Here is a 17227-nt window from a genome sequence, read left to right on the forward strand (position 1 = left end):
CAAAATCAATACTGCCTCAATCCATACATAAGCTCTTGTCATCATGCCACTTGATATCAATCAAGTGAAGAACATAGGGTGCTACATGGCTCTGGTGTTGGTGATGGTGACACCGTTTACAAACTGCAGAAGAACTTTCTATGCATATAAAATCTTCCCACTATATTTTCCACTGTATGCACCTGATGAAGTGAGCTGTCACTCAAAAAAGCTTATGCTCTAATAAATTTGTTAGTCGCTAAGGTGCCACAAGTCCTCCTGTTCTTTTTACGGATACAGACTAACATGGCTGCTTACTCTGAAACCTCTCATTATGCAAGTCTGGTTACCCATTCCCCAACGTTATTGATGGCCCATATTCTCGTCTAGGCTGTAAGGTTTGGACAGCCTCTCATGTATTTTGGTCTACCGTGCCATCTATTTTACATGCTGAAGGAGCACTCACATCTAAAAACTGCTGTTCTTGAGAAGTCAAATAAACTAATAATGGAAATTGCTTTGAGCACCCAGCCATTTACAAGGCACCCGCCATCCCAAACCACAATCCTGGGAGCCCAGGCCCCCCGCCACGGGCAGCTGTAGGCCTCGCCCACCTGACTGTGCGCAGCGGGCCCCTTGCGGGTGCCCGGCCCCACGGCCGGACTCGGGGCATTGGCCTCCGGGGAATACCTCCAGGCCGCCGCCGCGGCCGCCTCCCCGCCGCTCCCCCGGCCCGCGCTACAGCCACACGTCCCCTTGGAGGCCGCCGCCGCGCTGGAAGAGGAGGAGCTCGCAGCCGCCCCGGGCCCCGAGCACAGCGCCAAGCCCAGCACCAGAGCCCAGCTCGGCGCAGCCCGCCCTGCCCTGGGCGCAGCCATGTTGGCTTGGGGCACCGCGTGACGTGCGCAGTCAGGTGACCTGCCCTGGCGTTAAAGAGACAGCGCTCGCTTCCGAGCGGGCTGTCTGGGGCTGTGCCCCGCTGGGGGCAGCGCTGCAGCTTCCAGCGTCGGCTACTTGCCCTGCGGCAATCAGGCCTCCGGGGTTCTAGTCCTCCCTCTGCCACCGCCTTGTCTTATGGTCTGAGGCGCCCCACCACGCCTAAGAGCCTCAACTTCCCCGTCTGTAAAATGGGACGAATGCTACCTCTCTGCCTCAGAGACGTGTCAAAGCTACATCAGCTGGTGCCTGCAAAGTGTTGTAAGACCCTCCAGCCAACGTGCTATAATATATTATTCAATGTCCTGAGCCTTGGTTGTATACTGAATTCACCCAGATTGATGATGATGATGATAATAATAATGAATAATGAAAGTCTAGACCCAGATGATAACCCCAATGAAATCAACAGCAAAACTCCCATGGACCGTGGTGGAACTAGGAATTGGTGTATGGTGGAAGAGAGGTAAGCTCTTCAACATGGCTGTCTTCACTTAGAATCACAGAATAGAATATCAGGGTTGGAAGGGACCTCAGGAGGTCATCTAGACCAACCTCCTGCTCAAAGCAGGACCAATCCCCAACTAAATCATCCCAGCCAGAGCTTTGTCAAGCCTGACCTTAAAAACCTCGAAGGAAGGCAATTCCACCACCTCCGTAGGTAACACAGTCCAGTGCTTCACCACCCTCCTAGTGAAAAAGTTTTTCCTAATATCCCACCTAAACCTCCCCCACTGCAACTTGAGACTATTACTCCTCATTCTGTCATCTGCTACCACTGAGAACAGTCTAGATCCATGCTCTTTGGAACCTCCTTTAAGATAGTTGAAAGCAGCTATCAAATCCCCCCTCAATCTTCTCTTCTGCAGACTAAACAATCCCAGTTCCCTCAGCCTTTCCTCATAAGTCATGTGTTCCAGTCCCCTAATCTTTTTATTGTCCTCTGCTGGATTCTTTCCAATTTTTCCACATCCTTCTTGTAGTGTGGGGCCCAAAACTGGACGCAATACTCCAGATGAGGCCTCACCAATGTCGAACAGAGAGGAATGATCACGTCCTTCGATCTGCTGGCAATGCCCCTACTTATACAGCCCAAAATGTCGTTAGCTTTCTTGGCAACAAGGGCACAGTGTTGACTCATATCCAGCTTCTTGTCCACTGTAACCCCTAGGTCCGTTTCTGCGGAACTACTGCCGAGCCATTCGGTCCCTAGTCTGTAGCGGTGCATGGGATTCTTCCGTCCTAAGTGCAGGACTCTGAACTTGTCCTTGTTGAACCTCATCAGATTTCTTTTGGCCCAATCCTCTAATTTGTCGAGGTCCCTCTGTATCCTATCCCTACCCTCCAGCGTATCTACCACTCCTCCCTGTTTAGTGTCATCTGCAAACTTGCTGAGGGTGCAGTCCACGCCATCCTCCAGATCATTAATGACCTGCATTTTTGACAGGCACATGGCATTTTTTGGAAGGAAGCAGAGGGAACATCAGTCACTAGAGAATGTGAACATACATAGCTATCATGAGCATCCTCACTGAGGGGCATTGCTACCTTGGAGCCTCTCTGGAGATAGCTTCTTACTAGAGTTTCTGCAGTGTGAAGCTTTCTATTTTCTTAAAATAGCTTTTAATGCTGAAATAAACAAGACCAAAATAAAGCAATTTGGCCTGCATTTAAGCAGAGATCATATTTGAGTATCTTTATACCAAATGGGGGGGTCCAAATTGTTCTGATGCTGGAATAATCATGCTGAAGAAGTGAGGATTCAGGATCGTCATGAGATTTGGCCCATTTGTCAACTCTTTTAAAACAGTTACTAGTAAGTGGTATCAAAACATATGACAGGATATCTCCCCAGAGAAGTCAGATCGCCTCTCAGTGTCTCCATTTCTCATTGGTAAAGATAATGCTACTTCTCCTTTGTAAAGTCCTTTCAAACTGATGGATAAAAAGCACTATAGAAGTGCTAAGTACTATCATTATATGTCTTACATTGAGGAATTGCATTCTCTGCCAATGTGAATGTTCTGGGCATGCATCTGGGGCCAGGCATATCAATTACATTCACTTTCTTTTCTTTTCTTTTCTTTTTCTTAACAAGTCACCTGTAAGAAATCACAGGCATAAGGATGTGTCTACCACGATATTATTATCTGTGACTCATCCAAGATGCAGATAAAATTCCACATGCAAGAGGTATGGTCTGATCCTCCTCCTACCCAAAATTAATGGCAAAACTCACATTGATTTCAATGGGAGAAAGTAGGGCCACTCTGACCAGAAAAAGAACAGCATTTTTAACCACAGCATCATTTTTAACAAGTACTGTTCAACACAGTGGGCTGACCTGTAGCTTTATCACAAGCCCTGTGTATGGGGAAACGTGTTAATGTGTCATCTCAGGAGCAGTACAGGGATAGAATCATGTATCTGAGAGGCAGTTTCCTCTCTCATCACTCTGGGTAGAGGAGGTAATTTGTTGCTTCTATAAAAATGCAAATTACTACCCCTGTGCTGGCTGGTGCTTTGAGATCAGACCCAAGGCTCAACCCACTCTCTGCCCTCCTGTGAGGGAGCGGCAGGTGCACAGTGCCTGCTTACTCCTGTGTACAGGAACCCACAGTCCTGTTACACACAGGGGCAAAAGAGGTGGGTTCTGACCATTCCTTATACCCATATATGGGCAAGTCAGACTCTAACCCAGTAAAACAATAATCAGCTGTCCCAGTGCATCCAGTACTTCTATTGACACCAATGAGGGGTGTTTGGGGGTCTATTAGGAATGCAGGATCATGTCCTAATAATAAAAGAAATCTTTACTAATTCAGTGAGCTACAGTTACAAATATTTAATGTCATCTTGATCTGTACAGATTAGTTTTGTGAAACAGCAAGAAGCAGCCCCCTGAAGTCAAGGAGAAGGAATTTTTTGCTGTCTTTAGAACTTGGATAGGAACACTACTAGATGTCATTCCTTAGCCTGAAAGTGTCCTCTGTGTTAAAATGACAGTGCTGGGAGTTTTCATAAACATTGTTTCCATTTATCGGTCATTTGTCTCTTTTGTCCTGTGACATACTCAGAAAAGCTACAGAGTGAAGGAAAAACAAATAAACATGAATTTAATTATAAAACCAAATTGCTTTTGGGGTCAGAAAACATAAATGTTCCTTTTATTTTTGAGTAATTATCTTTGCCCCATGCAATAATGATTCCCTATTTAAAATACAAAGGAATTACCAGCAACTTGCTTTCTTCCTCCCTTTATCCAGTGCAGTGGTAACTGTAGGACAATAGCTCATTTTCAAAGTCAGACACTTATAGAAATCAAAACAATCTGTGGAGCAATTCTCCTGTATTAAAACTGTGTGCTTTAAAATGTATCATTGGGGAGTTCAAAAAAACCATCTCTCAGCCAATGAACATTGTGCTTCTCTGGTGTATCCTGCTTGTTTGGTCTTATTGCTTCTTTTCCTGAGTTCTTTGGTGCAGTATTTCTATACTTTCATCAAATAAATTTGGGTTCTAATTCCCCCCTCCTTGACGGCAGGACTCAACAACAACATAATGCAATTAGCTTATGAGCAAACTCCGCTTTTGGTTCACGTTCTGATGCTGTTTGAGTGCTTGTATTAGTTTATTTATTAGTAATGAATCTGCTGCTAAGTCAGCTGTAAATTCAGACAGCTCATTTTTTTCCACTTAAGGCCTAATTGTGCAGCCTCTTTACTCATGGTGAGTAATACCTTACTCCAGGAATAGTCCCACTGACTTCACTGAGTAGTACCAGTAAGGTACTACTCAGCATGAGTAAGTAGGTCAGAATCAGGCTTTTGGTGAAGTGTATGGGGTAGAGGTAACTGGGAAGGGGAAATTGGTAAATGTCTGTTTTATGATGTACAAAGCAAGACCCAAAAGGCTTTGTTTTGTTTTTTTATTTCAGAAATACCAAGCATGTCAAGTCTTGTTTTCCCTAATTTGCTGGAAGTCTCCCATGGAAGACCTAGAGAAGTGGATTAGGAGCTTTCTCTGGCCTTAAATGTAGAAGCTGAGATATTGTCTCTTTTTTGCCTAGAATTTCTCACCATTGCTATGATTGCTTCACCTCCCCGTTGGTAGTAGCGATGGGAGTGCTGGCATGGAGAAGGCCTTGATAGCTAGGGGTATTTTGATTGACACTCCAACCTGCTTTGACTAAGATTAGACAGCCCTGTTCTTAAATCACTGGCAACCTCTTGGTGCTGTGCCTACACTCTCACTTCTTCCGTTGCTGCGACTGGTGCAGCTGAACTAATGGTAGCAAAGGTGAGAAATTACAGACAAAAGTCCTAGTTCAAACCCAACCATAGAGATTCAAATCCTCCAGACTGTTTGAGATGGTCCTTTGGCATCAGAGTTAAGGGAGTAACGGAGAGGCGGCATGGAAATGGTTCTGTTGTTCTATGGCAAACAGAAGACTTAAACCTTCTGCTTAAGCAATCGAGCATCTTTTGCATCTGATGAATTCACGTATTTGCTTTAAATAACAAGACACTTAAGGCCCAGAATAATGCCCCCAAAGGATACAAAACAGTAGAGTGGTTCAACAGCAAAAGAAAAGCCTCACATCAAGTGTTTGCACCATGCCTTTTATTTGTAGTCTTAAAATACACACGTTATTGGGTTAATAACTGGTTGTACCACAGTTCCCCTCTGAAAAGACTGAAGTGGTATTTCCTCTATCGTAATTTTTACAATGTGTCATCTGCGACTTCCTGAGCAGTTCTTCTTTGTCACTCCGTTCTGCACACCTGTGTCTGAGCTAACCTGGGAATTAACCCCTTGCTTGCTGGTGATTAGAAATAGAACTCTGAACCCTATCTCGGACACTGACCCTGAATGTACATTATTGCAGATGACAGGGCAGTTGCAATAGAGTCAGTTTATCATGATTCTGAATGTGAGCTTTCCTACATTGTTTTTAGGAAGCAACAAATTAGAAGTGAAATTCAGTCGTTAAAGGCAGGACATGTTAGTTATGCCCAGGAGTCTGGAGGGCTGCCAATTTGAATAGATTCCATTGCCAGATATGAAAGTGCATTTATGGTCATTTATAGCAACATCATGCTCACTTGATCTACTGTATTTAGTCATGTCTACTGCCTTTACTGACCCGAATGCGGTTTTACTGCATCACAGAGCTAACTCAGCTGTTGGGGAGCAAGTGACATTCTATTCTGGTGTGCACTAACAGAAAATTGTTAACTAAATTTCAGTTCCAGGTCTATATTGCACCCACCTACGCAATCACATGGATGAGTTACATAGGTGCCACTGAGGGTAAAATTTGGCCTGCAGAATCTTTATTTACTGATGAGGCTATACAAACCAGAAAGAACAGAGCTTACTTTTCAGATCCTAGGGTAAGTTTGTAGGGCTCTTAGTTAGGGAAAAATCCATCTTTATAGCTGTGCAAAGTTAATAAGGTTTGATGAAGAAAAATAAACAAGAAACTCATATTATTTTTTTTTAGAGCAGTGCTCCTCATTAAGCACTCATACATTTTTGGTTTGAGTGGATGAGAATTCAAGAGGAGAATGCATAGACATCCTTCTGATATTGGGTAATGAGTTCTACCTTTACAAAAAAAAAAAAACACCAAAATTCAGGGACCCTTTATCTATGTCTTGACTTGTGCGTAAGCGTCAGAGCTCTGTACCTTGACTTCTAGATGTTCAGCTCAGTAGCAATAATGATGACTGGTACAGACTTGTTTTTTTATGAAGAATCCATATGCTGATAAAATAGCAAACACTGGATTTGTCATATTGTCGTAATCAGACCACTGGCTCATCAACATTGGTGTCCTTTCTCCAGTAGTGGGCAAATACTGGATGCTTTAGAGGAAGGTGAAAACAAACAACAAGCAAATAGGCAACAGCTATAAAATGGTCCTTGCCTTTTGTCTAATGCTGTACTTGGGGTGGAGAGACAAAGAAGGGGAAATGCTTTCTTGAGTTTAATGCCAGTGAAAGTGTTGCAGCCAACACACTGTGTAATATAACTTTGAGATGCCCCTGTCACTAACAGTTAAGCATAGCAGTTTAAGCACAGCCTGTTAACTCCTTTACTCTTTCCAGGATCTGTTAAATCCTTGCATTTGTTTCATATTTATTTTTCTCACATCTGATTTTCTTGTGGTTTATTTGGCTGATCTAACATTATTAGACTATCAGTGTTTTTCTGCCATCATTCCATTCTTTGGAACAGTTATTACATACTTTCCCCCTGTGAACCTCTAGCTAAAGCTCTGCAGAGCCTTGGACTTAACTATATTTTTTGTGCCTTAATCCTTTTCCCCACAACAGTGCATTTTTATGTCACAGATTTTTGAAATTCTTGGCTATCGTGATGGGAGTTCAAATGGGATGTGACAGCCAATAGAAACCCCCATGCTAGAAAGCCCCGAACCAAGTTCTAGTAGAAGCATCCCTCTGAAACAAGGGTCCGGAACATGTATTTTCAGGGTGAATTGCCTAAATTGGATTCCTTATTTTCTTTCCTTGGCAGGGAGAGTCTTTGGACCACACGCTGGAGGGGGGCAGCTGAACCAATGGCAGCTCAGGAAAGCGCTCTTGACTCCACCATGCATTTACAAGAGATTCCTTTGATCTGACACAGAGTAACGTTTTCCCCTTGCAAAGTCTCCGGGAGCCGCGCGGCGTGGGCGCATGCTGGGAGTTGTAGTGCGGCTTTTCCGCCTCTGTCCCCGGCGCTGGGTGGCGTCCTGAGCCCGCCGGGGACTACATTACCCAGGTCGCCGCTCGGGCGTATTTAAGCAGCTACGGAGCGACTCTAAAGTGCAGTAACCATGTGGATGTGCTGCTGAGCTAGCTGTGGGCTGAGATTAACCCTCGTCAGCCTCCATCCCTAACGGGACGCAGCGGGGCTGCCTCGGGAACATGGGATTACAAAGCGGCTGCTAACCCTCTCCTTGCTGCAGCGTCCAGGCAGGCGGAGCCCCTTGTGCAACCAGGTAAACCAGGGGCAGGCTGCAGGGGAGTGACCTAGACCGGGGGCAGCTGAACTTTCTCGTGGGAGACCCAGGGCTGCAGCTTTGTAATGTCCTCCCCCCCCGGCTCACTTTCATGGCAGGCTTCAGTCCTGCGCTGTGTTACATGTCCTCTGATCAGCCTGGGGGCTGGGATGGAAGTAATGACCGATCAGATAGCAACCCCTGCCCCTCCCTCGCCAAGTTTGGGACCGTGCAGCAGCAGGAAATAGTTTTGGGGGTGGGGAAAGCAATCAATCAGTCTGCCTTGGAGACGATCGGTTTAAATGAACAAGAGGCCAACTTCGCGTCTTCTGATGCATGTAAAGTGGCGGGGATGGGGGGGAAGACTGTGTGTGTATGTATGTATATATATATATATATATATATATATATGAAAGAGATACATGGAGAGCTAGCATTAAAAGGGAGCTTTAGAAAAGTGGAGGAAAGAGGGGTGGCAATGGGAGTAGCAATAAAGAAGAAGTAATGGGAAATAGGTGTAAACCAGTGTAGTCAGGTGTCTGAACTATAGAGTGGCGTATTGCAAACGGCTGCTTAATGGAATAGCTAGTAGATCGGAATACCTTCAGATTACATTTTTCTGGTGGCTACAGGTCCTTACGCAAGGTGGCATTGGATAGCAAACTTCTTAACTAATCTTGTGGAAAATATGTGTTTAAGAGGTTAAGTGATTAGTCTAATTGCTTTTGGTATTTTGAAAATCAGATGGAGCAGCTGCAGGCTGAAAATTGCCTTCTGTTCATGTGTAGCAACATAAGGAAATGTGTTTTATCTTCCTGAAACTAATGTCTTTAATTTTTAGCAAGTTAACCCATCTGTCACAGAGGTTAAGAGTTCTGGTCATGATATCTGTTCTTTGCTTCCCACCTTCGGAGTGCTGCAGGGCCGATCATTCAACCTGACCTGACAGGTGGGCAAGGGCACTTGGCAACATGGTCCCAAAAAGTTCACACAATCCCATCACCGAAGAGAAGGGAGTGCATTGCTCCCAAGAGGTAACGTTTTCCCTTGGTTTAGAGCTTGGAGTAGCACATATGGACAATAGAGACTTGCTGTGTCCAGTCCTTTTAGGCTGGAGAAAAGATTGCAGCAGTTGAGGGCCAGGGTGCCTGAGAATCTTAGAGCATCACCCCATAAAAACCAAACCAAAATAAAATACTTAAATACATGCTTTATAATAGCAACTTATCTGGAATGCTTTACAGCTGGCATAATGCAATAGCTTGTGGTTTAACAGGAGGAGGAAGTAAGGGGCCTTTCCTATAAAATATTATGCTGCTATATTGAATGTAGTGTTGAAAGGAAGCATCTGTTGTTTACTATTTACCATTTATATAAAACACACTGATTTACCTCTCAGATGTGTTGTATTATTTACTAGCTGCATTTCATAAATGCTGAAACTGAGGCACAGAAGTGAAGTGACTTGCACAGGGCTGAAGAGGGAGTCAGTGGCAGAGACAGGCTTGGAACTTCAGAGTTCCTGCTTCCCAGCCTCCTGATTAGCCCATAAAATTGCAGTGTCTGAATACTGGAAAACCATTTTATGTGATTGAACAATTGCTACTTTCAAGTTGTATTTAAATATTTGTTCTGAATAACAGAGTTTAGTTTAAAATGTGCAAGCTACATCTGATTGTTGGGGGATTTTTCCTTCAAAAACCAACCTGAGAAATCTGGAAGTTATTAGACAGCATTAAATTGTTCTGTAAGTCACTCAAATATGAGGGACACTTGGGCCTCTACAATGATGGTTTAAGGAGTGGGTGTGTGTCAGTTAAACTTTTCTTAGCCATTTTTTAAAAAATACTTGAGACGTAATTACAGGGATGTTTGTATTATGTAAATACATGTGAATGCTGTTGCAGACTTGGCTATAGATCTTATTCTTAAATGGTCAAAATCTGGGCAATTGTGGGTGGATATTTCTGAGGGTTTGGTAACTAGTCTAGCAGTCTAAATATTTAGCTGTTTCCTGGACTACAATAACTGGACTATATTTAAAAAAAAAAAAGTTAAATGCTTCACAGCTCTGTGCTATTTGCATCCTGTTGATAAAAGCCTAATTATTGCTAGTTGCAGTGTACATTTTTGAATATGGTTGCTTGTTGTTTTTTAAGTCTGTCTTATAGTTCATTCATTTGAATGTGTAAATATGTTACAGCTGGCATAATGCAATAGCTTGTGGTTTAACAGGAGGAGGAAGTAAGGGGCCTTTCCTATAAAATATAATGTATGTAACAGTCATCTTAGTGCAGCAATTGTGGTTCAGCTGGCAGGCTCTTCCCTCTGGTACATGCGCAAACCTATATGTGCACTTATTGATCTTTGTGGGATTTGTCTTTATATATTTGGGGATAGAATCTGGCTCTATGTGGGAATAATGTTGAAAACAAAACTGTTCCAGTTGTTGCATCTAACGTATCTTTTGTCACACAGTCCAACAGCCTGGATTTGTGCAGTCAATTTAGAGTGGAATGTACCACAATATGTGTAGTAACAAATCCGAAAAGGAGGAACTTCTAATACAAGCCCAACCACAACAAAGCTGCTGCTCCCTAAATTCAGGCATTGCTCAGCTTCAGTAGTTTGGCACAGCGAGCGTATTTGTTTAAATATTGGTATTCCATCATGATCTCTTAGACCTCTGCTCAGAACATACTGAACAAACTTCTATTCCTCCCCCCTGGATTGTTTTTGCTTAGACAGCTGAATGAATGTGTACTCCACAGACAAGTAAATGGCATAACTCCTGCCCCAAAGAGCCTACAGTCTAAATGCCCAATCTTGCATATTTGTGTGAATAAAGGTTACAAGATTGGGCTCTTAAGGTTTAACCTCTTAGAACTATGGTTATGGGTCTCTTGGATACGTTGAAGAGGGCTTGTCCATTGGTTAAGGCCCCACTGTGCTCTAAACTAATTTCAAGACACAGAACATCTTCCAGGTTCTATATAAATTGTCTAAAATGACACCATTATTACTCGTATAAATTCTTTGCTTCTGTTAATGTGACAGATAATGTGTTTGGCTGTTGTGCTCATAGTGAAGAGCTGGTGACCTAACACTAGCCTGACTGCTACTGACAATTGGTGCTCCCATTGAAAGATTTGGCGTGACAAGGCATTCTGTAAATTGCACTTGTTGTCCAAGAAAATATCAACATTAAAGAAGTTCAGCTCAATGAAAAACTGGGCTTGGAAGGGGGTTTGTGTATGTGGAAATCCATGCATGTGAAATTGAAAACGGGGGGAAGATTATGATTGAGAAAAAACTACTCAAATGCTGTTCAGAACAAGATATTAAAGGATGACTATCAAGTTGGTTACATTCAAAATCTGACATATTTCTAATAGGTTCTCTCTTGGGTGAATAATCCAGTTTGAAAAATAACATTGTTTTTCTGTTAAATCCACCCTTCTTTCATTGAGATTAAAAATTGTTTGTTTTTTGCTGGCTGTGCAACAGGAGTCAATAACTATTGAAACACGGAGCTGTCTTGACCCCTTTGCTGATGAAGTAAATAGTAAGGTTGGCTTGTGTTTGCCTTGGAAACAGGAGAGGAGACAAAGTGTGGGAAATGGCATCTTTTTAAAAATACCAGCAATGGAGGGCGAAAGAGAGCTCTAAAGTAATGAACCCCTTGTCAGTGGGTGTCCTGCTTCTGGTTGGCAAGGTCATGCTGTCCTTGGGCAAACTCAATTCAATGGCAAGGGTGCGTTGAGACTAGTAAGTAGAGAGTTGTGATTTGCAATTATGGCCTGTGGGCATAAACATGGAGGAATCTGCCAGTCTTATAATAGCACTTGGGTTCAAGATCCTTTCAGATCCCATGAGCAAAGTAGGGTATTGCAAAGAATCTATAGAGTCAAAAAGAGCATAGGAGGTGATGTTGGCAGTGAATTCATCACTTCACTTTGTGACTCCTCAGAAATACCATAGTATTCTAGGGCAGTGGTTCTCAACCAGGGCTCCAGGGTTCCCTGAGGGGCTGTGAGCAGGCTTTAGCAGGGTCCGCCAAGCAGGGCCAACATTAAACTCACTGGGGTCCAGAGCAGAAAGCTGAAGCCCAGAGCCCCGTCATCTGGGATTGAAGTCGAAGCCTGAGCAACGTAGCTTCATGTGAGCCCCAGGCAATTGCCCTGTTTGCTACCCCTAACGCTGGCCCTGGCTGTTATATGCAGGAAAAAACAGTTGTGGCACATGTGGGCCATGGAGTTTTTATAGCATGTTGAGAGGGGCCTCAGAAAGAAAAAAGTTGAGAACCTATGTTCTAGGGTGATCACCCCAGACACTGAAGTCGCTCTGTTGTGTGATAGGATGTTTAACATTGTAGGGTGGGGTTTTTGTTTTTTGTTTTTAAAAATAAGGGTGGTCCTGAACCATCTCACAGAATGGGAATGTGGGAGGAATAGCTATGGAAGTGCCTTTTTTCAGATAAAATGGAAAACCAAGGTTCCAGTCACGTATGGTCACTTCTTGTAAGCGGAGGGGTGCTAGCCCAATTCCAACTTGGGTGATCTACCTGCTGCTTATTAGTTATTTATTTATTTATTTTTATTTTATTTATTATTTGTTTGTATACAATTGTCACTTAGTTTGCAGTCTCAGCACAGAGTATGAGGATTGACTGGGCATAAAGACAGAACTCCTTTCTCAACTTTATGGGTGGCTGCCTCTCTTTCAGGGTTGAGGCATCTTGTCAGGGCATCATGGGGAGGTGTGCTGCACCTGTTCTGTAGCTTCATCCTCCTTGGCTGCCAAGCTAGTGTCTTTCAAGAGACAAATTCATATGGGAAAAATGAAGCTAATACAAGCAAATAGAATCTAGAGGCCCCAACTGAGATTTGGGCACAGTTTTTCTAGGCACCATACATATGAAACAATTCCTATCTTGAAGAGCTGACAAACCAGAGTGGGAAGGGAAATGGAGGCACGGATAAGTAAAGTGACGTGCCAGATGTCATAAAATCCAAGAATCAGGGAATTCGACTGGGATTCAATCTGCTAGATCATGTTGCTTGTCATATATCTAAAGTGTCTCCCACAGCAGCTTCAGTTGGATGCAATATTCTTCCTTTCCTGCCTAAAATTAGCATCCAGTGTTGTATGCTGGCTTCAGTCTCACCCCAGAGGAGGCTGCACCTCAGAGTGACATGAGCTTCGTAGGTGTAATTGATGTACTGATTTGCAAAGCACCCTGGGATTTTGTGGGATGAAAGGTGTCCTATCAATGTAAATCTTGCTTGGGCTACATTTGAAGGGCAGGGGGTATCTTGAGACCCCATAGGAAATAGCGCAATGCTAGTACTTGTACTGTGTCAGCTACTCCAGCTGCTGTTTGTTTGTTTCTAAAGGCTGTGTGGGAGAGAGAGGGAGGAAAGGCCGTTTCACCAGATGAGCTTATGGAAAGCAGAGGGGCCTACAGCTACGTAACATGCCAACGGCACCATCATTTTCTAAAGTTCAACATTCCCATCGTTTTTATGGACACAATGTTAATGCTCAACACTTTAATCTGGTTTCATGAGATCTTCCTTGCAAGAGTCCCTATTGTACATGGGGTATTAAAGACCATTCTTTAGAGAAGGTTGGCTGGCTTTTGTTGCTGCTGAAATGAGCTGTCAAACTCATTAGCTTTGATTATTCTTTTGGACTGAAGCTTTTTCTGTACTCTTGTGTTGGGTCACTTATAATGCGTGGCTGAGGAGATGGAGGCTGAGTCCATGACCAATGCCTAGAGCTGTCTTAGATGGTAGCGTACAGTGTAGTATATGCTAGCTGCATACTAACTGAATTGGGACTTGGTAGATGGAGGATTGGGAAGATCAGTGGACCTTACCTCTAGGTGGCTAGGTCAAATCCTGTCTAGGAAAGCAGTAACCCACAGTGGATATTTAGTGACATTAGTCTAGTTCCCAGTGGACAGGTGGGGACGCTACAAACCACCAGTACAATTGTCACTTAGTTTGCAGTCTCAGCACAGAGTATGAGGATTGACTGGGCATAGAGACAGAACTCCTTTCTCAACTTTATGGGTGGCTGCCTCTCTTTCAGGTTTGAGGCATCTTGTCAGGGCATCATGGGGAGGTGTGCTGCACCTGTTCTGTAGCTTCATCCTCTTTGGCTGCCAAGCTAGTGTCTTTCAAGAGACAAATTCATATGGGAAAAATGAAGCTAATACAAGCAAATACAGGAGCTGCAATTAAAGCTGGGATGAAGCTGCAAAATTCATCTCTGGATTCTGAACACTTCAGTATTTCAGAATTTTCAGATCTGTGGTTTTGGTTTGAGCCCATCAAAAGTTACAATCAAACTAATTTATCTTCAATGAACAAATGCTTTGCAAATAAGATGTCACTGCAGGTCTAGGCAATGTTTCTCTTGTGCGAGATGCAAATGCATTAGAAACTGTGCTTTGAAAGAATGTTGTTCTAGTTATCTTGTTTACAGCTCACATTAGTTGTGGTTATAGACCAGGATGCAGCTACATTAGTATGTAGAATGTTGCAGAAAATGAAATGCTTATACCTCATGGACCATCTTATGGAACAGAACATCAAAGAATAGTAAACTGCTCTGAGAAGAGAAAGAGGGCCAAAATGAAGACACTGCCTGAATTAAGGAATTGGTTTATTTCAAAAGCAGGAGAATCATGTAAGTACTAGAGTGAGAACTTAAACAATTCCTTTTCTCTTCTTCATCCAGCCTTGTGCAAGATGTCTGGAGCCAGAACAAAGTAACTTTTGTGTGCGAGCATCTAGAGGAATACAGATGACTACAGCATACCAAGAAATAGCCGCTGCCTTTTTTTTGTGTGTGTGTGTGTGTCTGGGATTTCTTTTACTGCAGTTTAATAGAAGTACGAGTAAAATGCTGTTGCTGTAGATTTTTGATCCTGCACCATTGCGTCTACAACTTGATAAAACTCTGAATTTCAGCAGAGATGCGATGACTAAAGCACTGAACCTGCCATTGGGTTTGTATAAGCATGTCCTTCACAGTTCTGTTGAAGTCCAAGGTGCATAGCTCTGGTTGCAGGCGTGGGGCTAGTGATAGGCTAGTGATTCTTGGCGTAAAGAGATGCCTGAACTTATTTTATTTAAATAACTTGACAGCGCTTGGTCACTATTCAGACGGCAAAGGTTAAGCAGATTCTGCTGCTAATGCTCTTTACGAGCTAAGTTGGTGCAATATCTGGAAGAACCTTTGCTTAGAAGAAGAACTCGGACTTGCATTCTGTAAAACAACAACTTGGAGTACAGTGGGAATCCAGCATGTACGAGTCAGACCAGGGACCGGAGCCTTCCTCTGTAAATGAGTCCAACTGGTATTGCTATTTTTATATCAGCAATTCTTTAAGTAGGTTCAGTGGCTACCAGTGGTGCTCTGCAGAGCATGTGGTAGTCACATGGTGCTAGCGGCTCCTCCTCTACAGGCTTTCTAACAGGTATTGAGGCTCTTCACTGCAGAACCTGGATGCTTGCAGAAGCATCTATAAAAGAGCAGCAGTAAATTTCACCACCTCCTAGTGGCTGCTGCAGCTAGAGAAGACCGAGAAGACTACAAAACCTTCAGCAGGAAGAGAGCTGCTAGTGGAAGGAAAGAGTCAAGTGCATTGCCAGTGGGGACCCAAAGCTGCAAGGAGCTGTCCAGCTGGACCAGATCCCAGAACTAGACCCAAGAGCAGCCAGAAGGACCGGAGCTTTCACAATGAGGTGCATTTGAAGGGAAAGGAGGCAGTGGGGAGCAGGGCAGGGAGGAGTAGGAGCTGAGAATGATGGAAGTTTTGGGAAGTAGGGTGAGATGAATTGAAGCGGGGGGATAAGGGATTGTGGGATTTGTTATGGGAAAAGGAAAATGTTCTAGATGTTAGAGGTTGTGTAAATTCAGGAGGTATCATATTTGCCACAGAACTTAGATCATGTGAGGTAGCAAATGAGCTCAGGATTTTGGGGATGTGGGAGAGTCAAGAGGAAAGACTCCTGGTGAAGGTTTAGCTGTGTAGAGAAGGTGAGATCAGAAACTACTTTTTGCTCCCTGGCCAGCTTTCTTCTTTGGCCAAGCTCCAATAGACAATATACAGCGGGTTTGCTGTCACCTGCCACAGTGGCTGCCTCTGGGTCCCTTGGCATAGTCCAACTCTCTCCTTTTACTATATTAAAATACTCTGGATAACACTGTGTGCTTTGAGGCATCTAAGCTGCTTTCTCCCTTCTGTATTAGAGCCAGCAGGTATTGACTTTACTAAGCACTTCTTACTCTTAATAGAATTAAAGAGACACTGTCACACTTTGGTCTGAAACCTTTAAAAATTATTTTTAGCCTGATAGGTGTCCCTCTAATGGGGATTCTTTTCTTTGAGTTTTCCACAGACGTCTGTCAATAAAATCTGCTAGTTGCATTTCTTACAGTAGCCATCCAAATTGATATTCAAACTAACCTATCAAAGCATAACTTCTACTTAGCACATCATTACCATGGATTGACTTTCAGCCTTATTTTTCTGCAAGAGGAACAGATAATCCACATTGCTATTTGACATGTTGTACATCCCTTCTGACTAGGCTGGGCTTGGCAAACCAGGAAAGGGGTGCAGATAAAGAAAAGGAAAGGGTGTAGCAGAGGTTTTCTTGTCCGTGTTAATGACTTGTTTGGGTTTACGTCAGTAAGATGATTAAATGTCTTATCTCTTTTTATAAAGCGCTTGAGCATCTGTATGATACCATCAGTAAAGTATAATAGTTGATTATATTTTAACTGACAAACTACATGAATTCAGCATACTGGAACTTCCTCGCTTTTGTGCATGAAAAATACCTGCCAATGCCATATCCCCATATCTACTTAGATTCTTGCTTTTAATTTCTTTGCTTCAAGAAAAGGGTGAGACAGAGCTGCTGACTGACAGGTTCCAGTCTGAGGGTATGTCTACACTGCGAAGTTGTCGACAAAACATTTTTCTTTCATGGGTACTTAAAAACGCCAGCCCCGGAAAAGACAAAAGTTTTGCTGACGCAAGTGGCCGTGTGAATGTGGCTAGGTTGGCAGGAGCGTTCTCCTGCCGACAAAGCTAACGCTGTTTGCGGGGCTAGAAGTATTTTGTCGGCAAAAGTGTTGACAAAGTACCAATACAGCATTCGCACACGCTGACTTTTAGCAACAAGGCTGTCTCGACACAGCCTTGTTGCTAAAAGCTGCATGGCGTAGACAAGCCCTCAAGGACGCTGTCTTTTATCTTAATGAAAAACGTCAAGGCAGTGT

General features: G+C 43.4%; 2 protein-coding genes across 19 annotated transcripts in view; one reads left to right on the plus strand and one right to left on the minus strand.

The window, feature by feature from the left end:
* The window catches only part of SUMF1 (sulfatase modifying factor 1), a 328295-nt gene extending 327425 nt beyond the window's left edge, over nucleotides 1-870 (minus strand). For 11 of the 12 annotated variants that reach the window (XR_012159766.2, XM_073351175.2, XM_073351178.2 and 8 more), the window contains exon 1: nucleotides 594-870. Coding sequence is in view for 10 of the 12 variants with exons in the window: in XM_073351175.2 (XP_073207276.1) it covers nucleotides 594-857 (264 nt within the window). In the remaining 2 variants the exon portion in view is untranslated. The remainder of the gene's footprint in view (nucleotides 1-593) is intronic. The other variant, XM_073351174.2, reaches the window with a different exon arrangement.
* Nucleotides 871-7756: 6886 nt separating this feature from the next.
* Nucleotides 7757-17227, plus strand: part of ITPR1 (inositol 1,4,5-trisphosphate receptor type 1) — a 251731-nt gene continuing 242260 nt past the window's right edge. For 4 of the 7 annotated variants that reach the window (XM_078853565.1, XM_078853569.1, XM_078853571.1 and 1 more), the window contains exon 1: nucleotides 8198-8262. In XM_078853565.1, coding sequence (XP_078709691.1) covers nucleotides 8261-8262 — 2 coding nt within the window. In that variant the 5' untranslated portion in view covers nucleotides 8198-8260. Of the gene's footprint in view, nucleotides 7925-8196; nucleotides 8263-17227 lie in introns of those variants that run through there. The other 3 variants (XM_078853566.1, XM_078853570.1, XM_078853568.1) reach the window with 2 other exon arrangements.

The sequence above is a fragment of the Lepidochelys kempii genome, chromosome 7, assembly GCF_965140285.1.
Source record: "Lepidochelys kempii isolate rLepKem1 chromosome 7, rLepKem1.hap1, whole genome shotgun sequence".
NCBI classification, from domain to species: Eukaryota; Metazoa; Chordata; order Testudines; family Cheloniidae; genus Lepidochelys; species Lepidochelys kempii.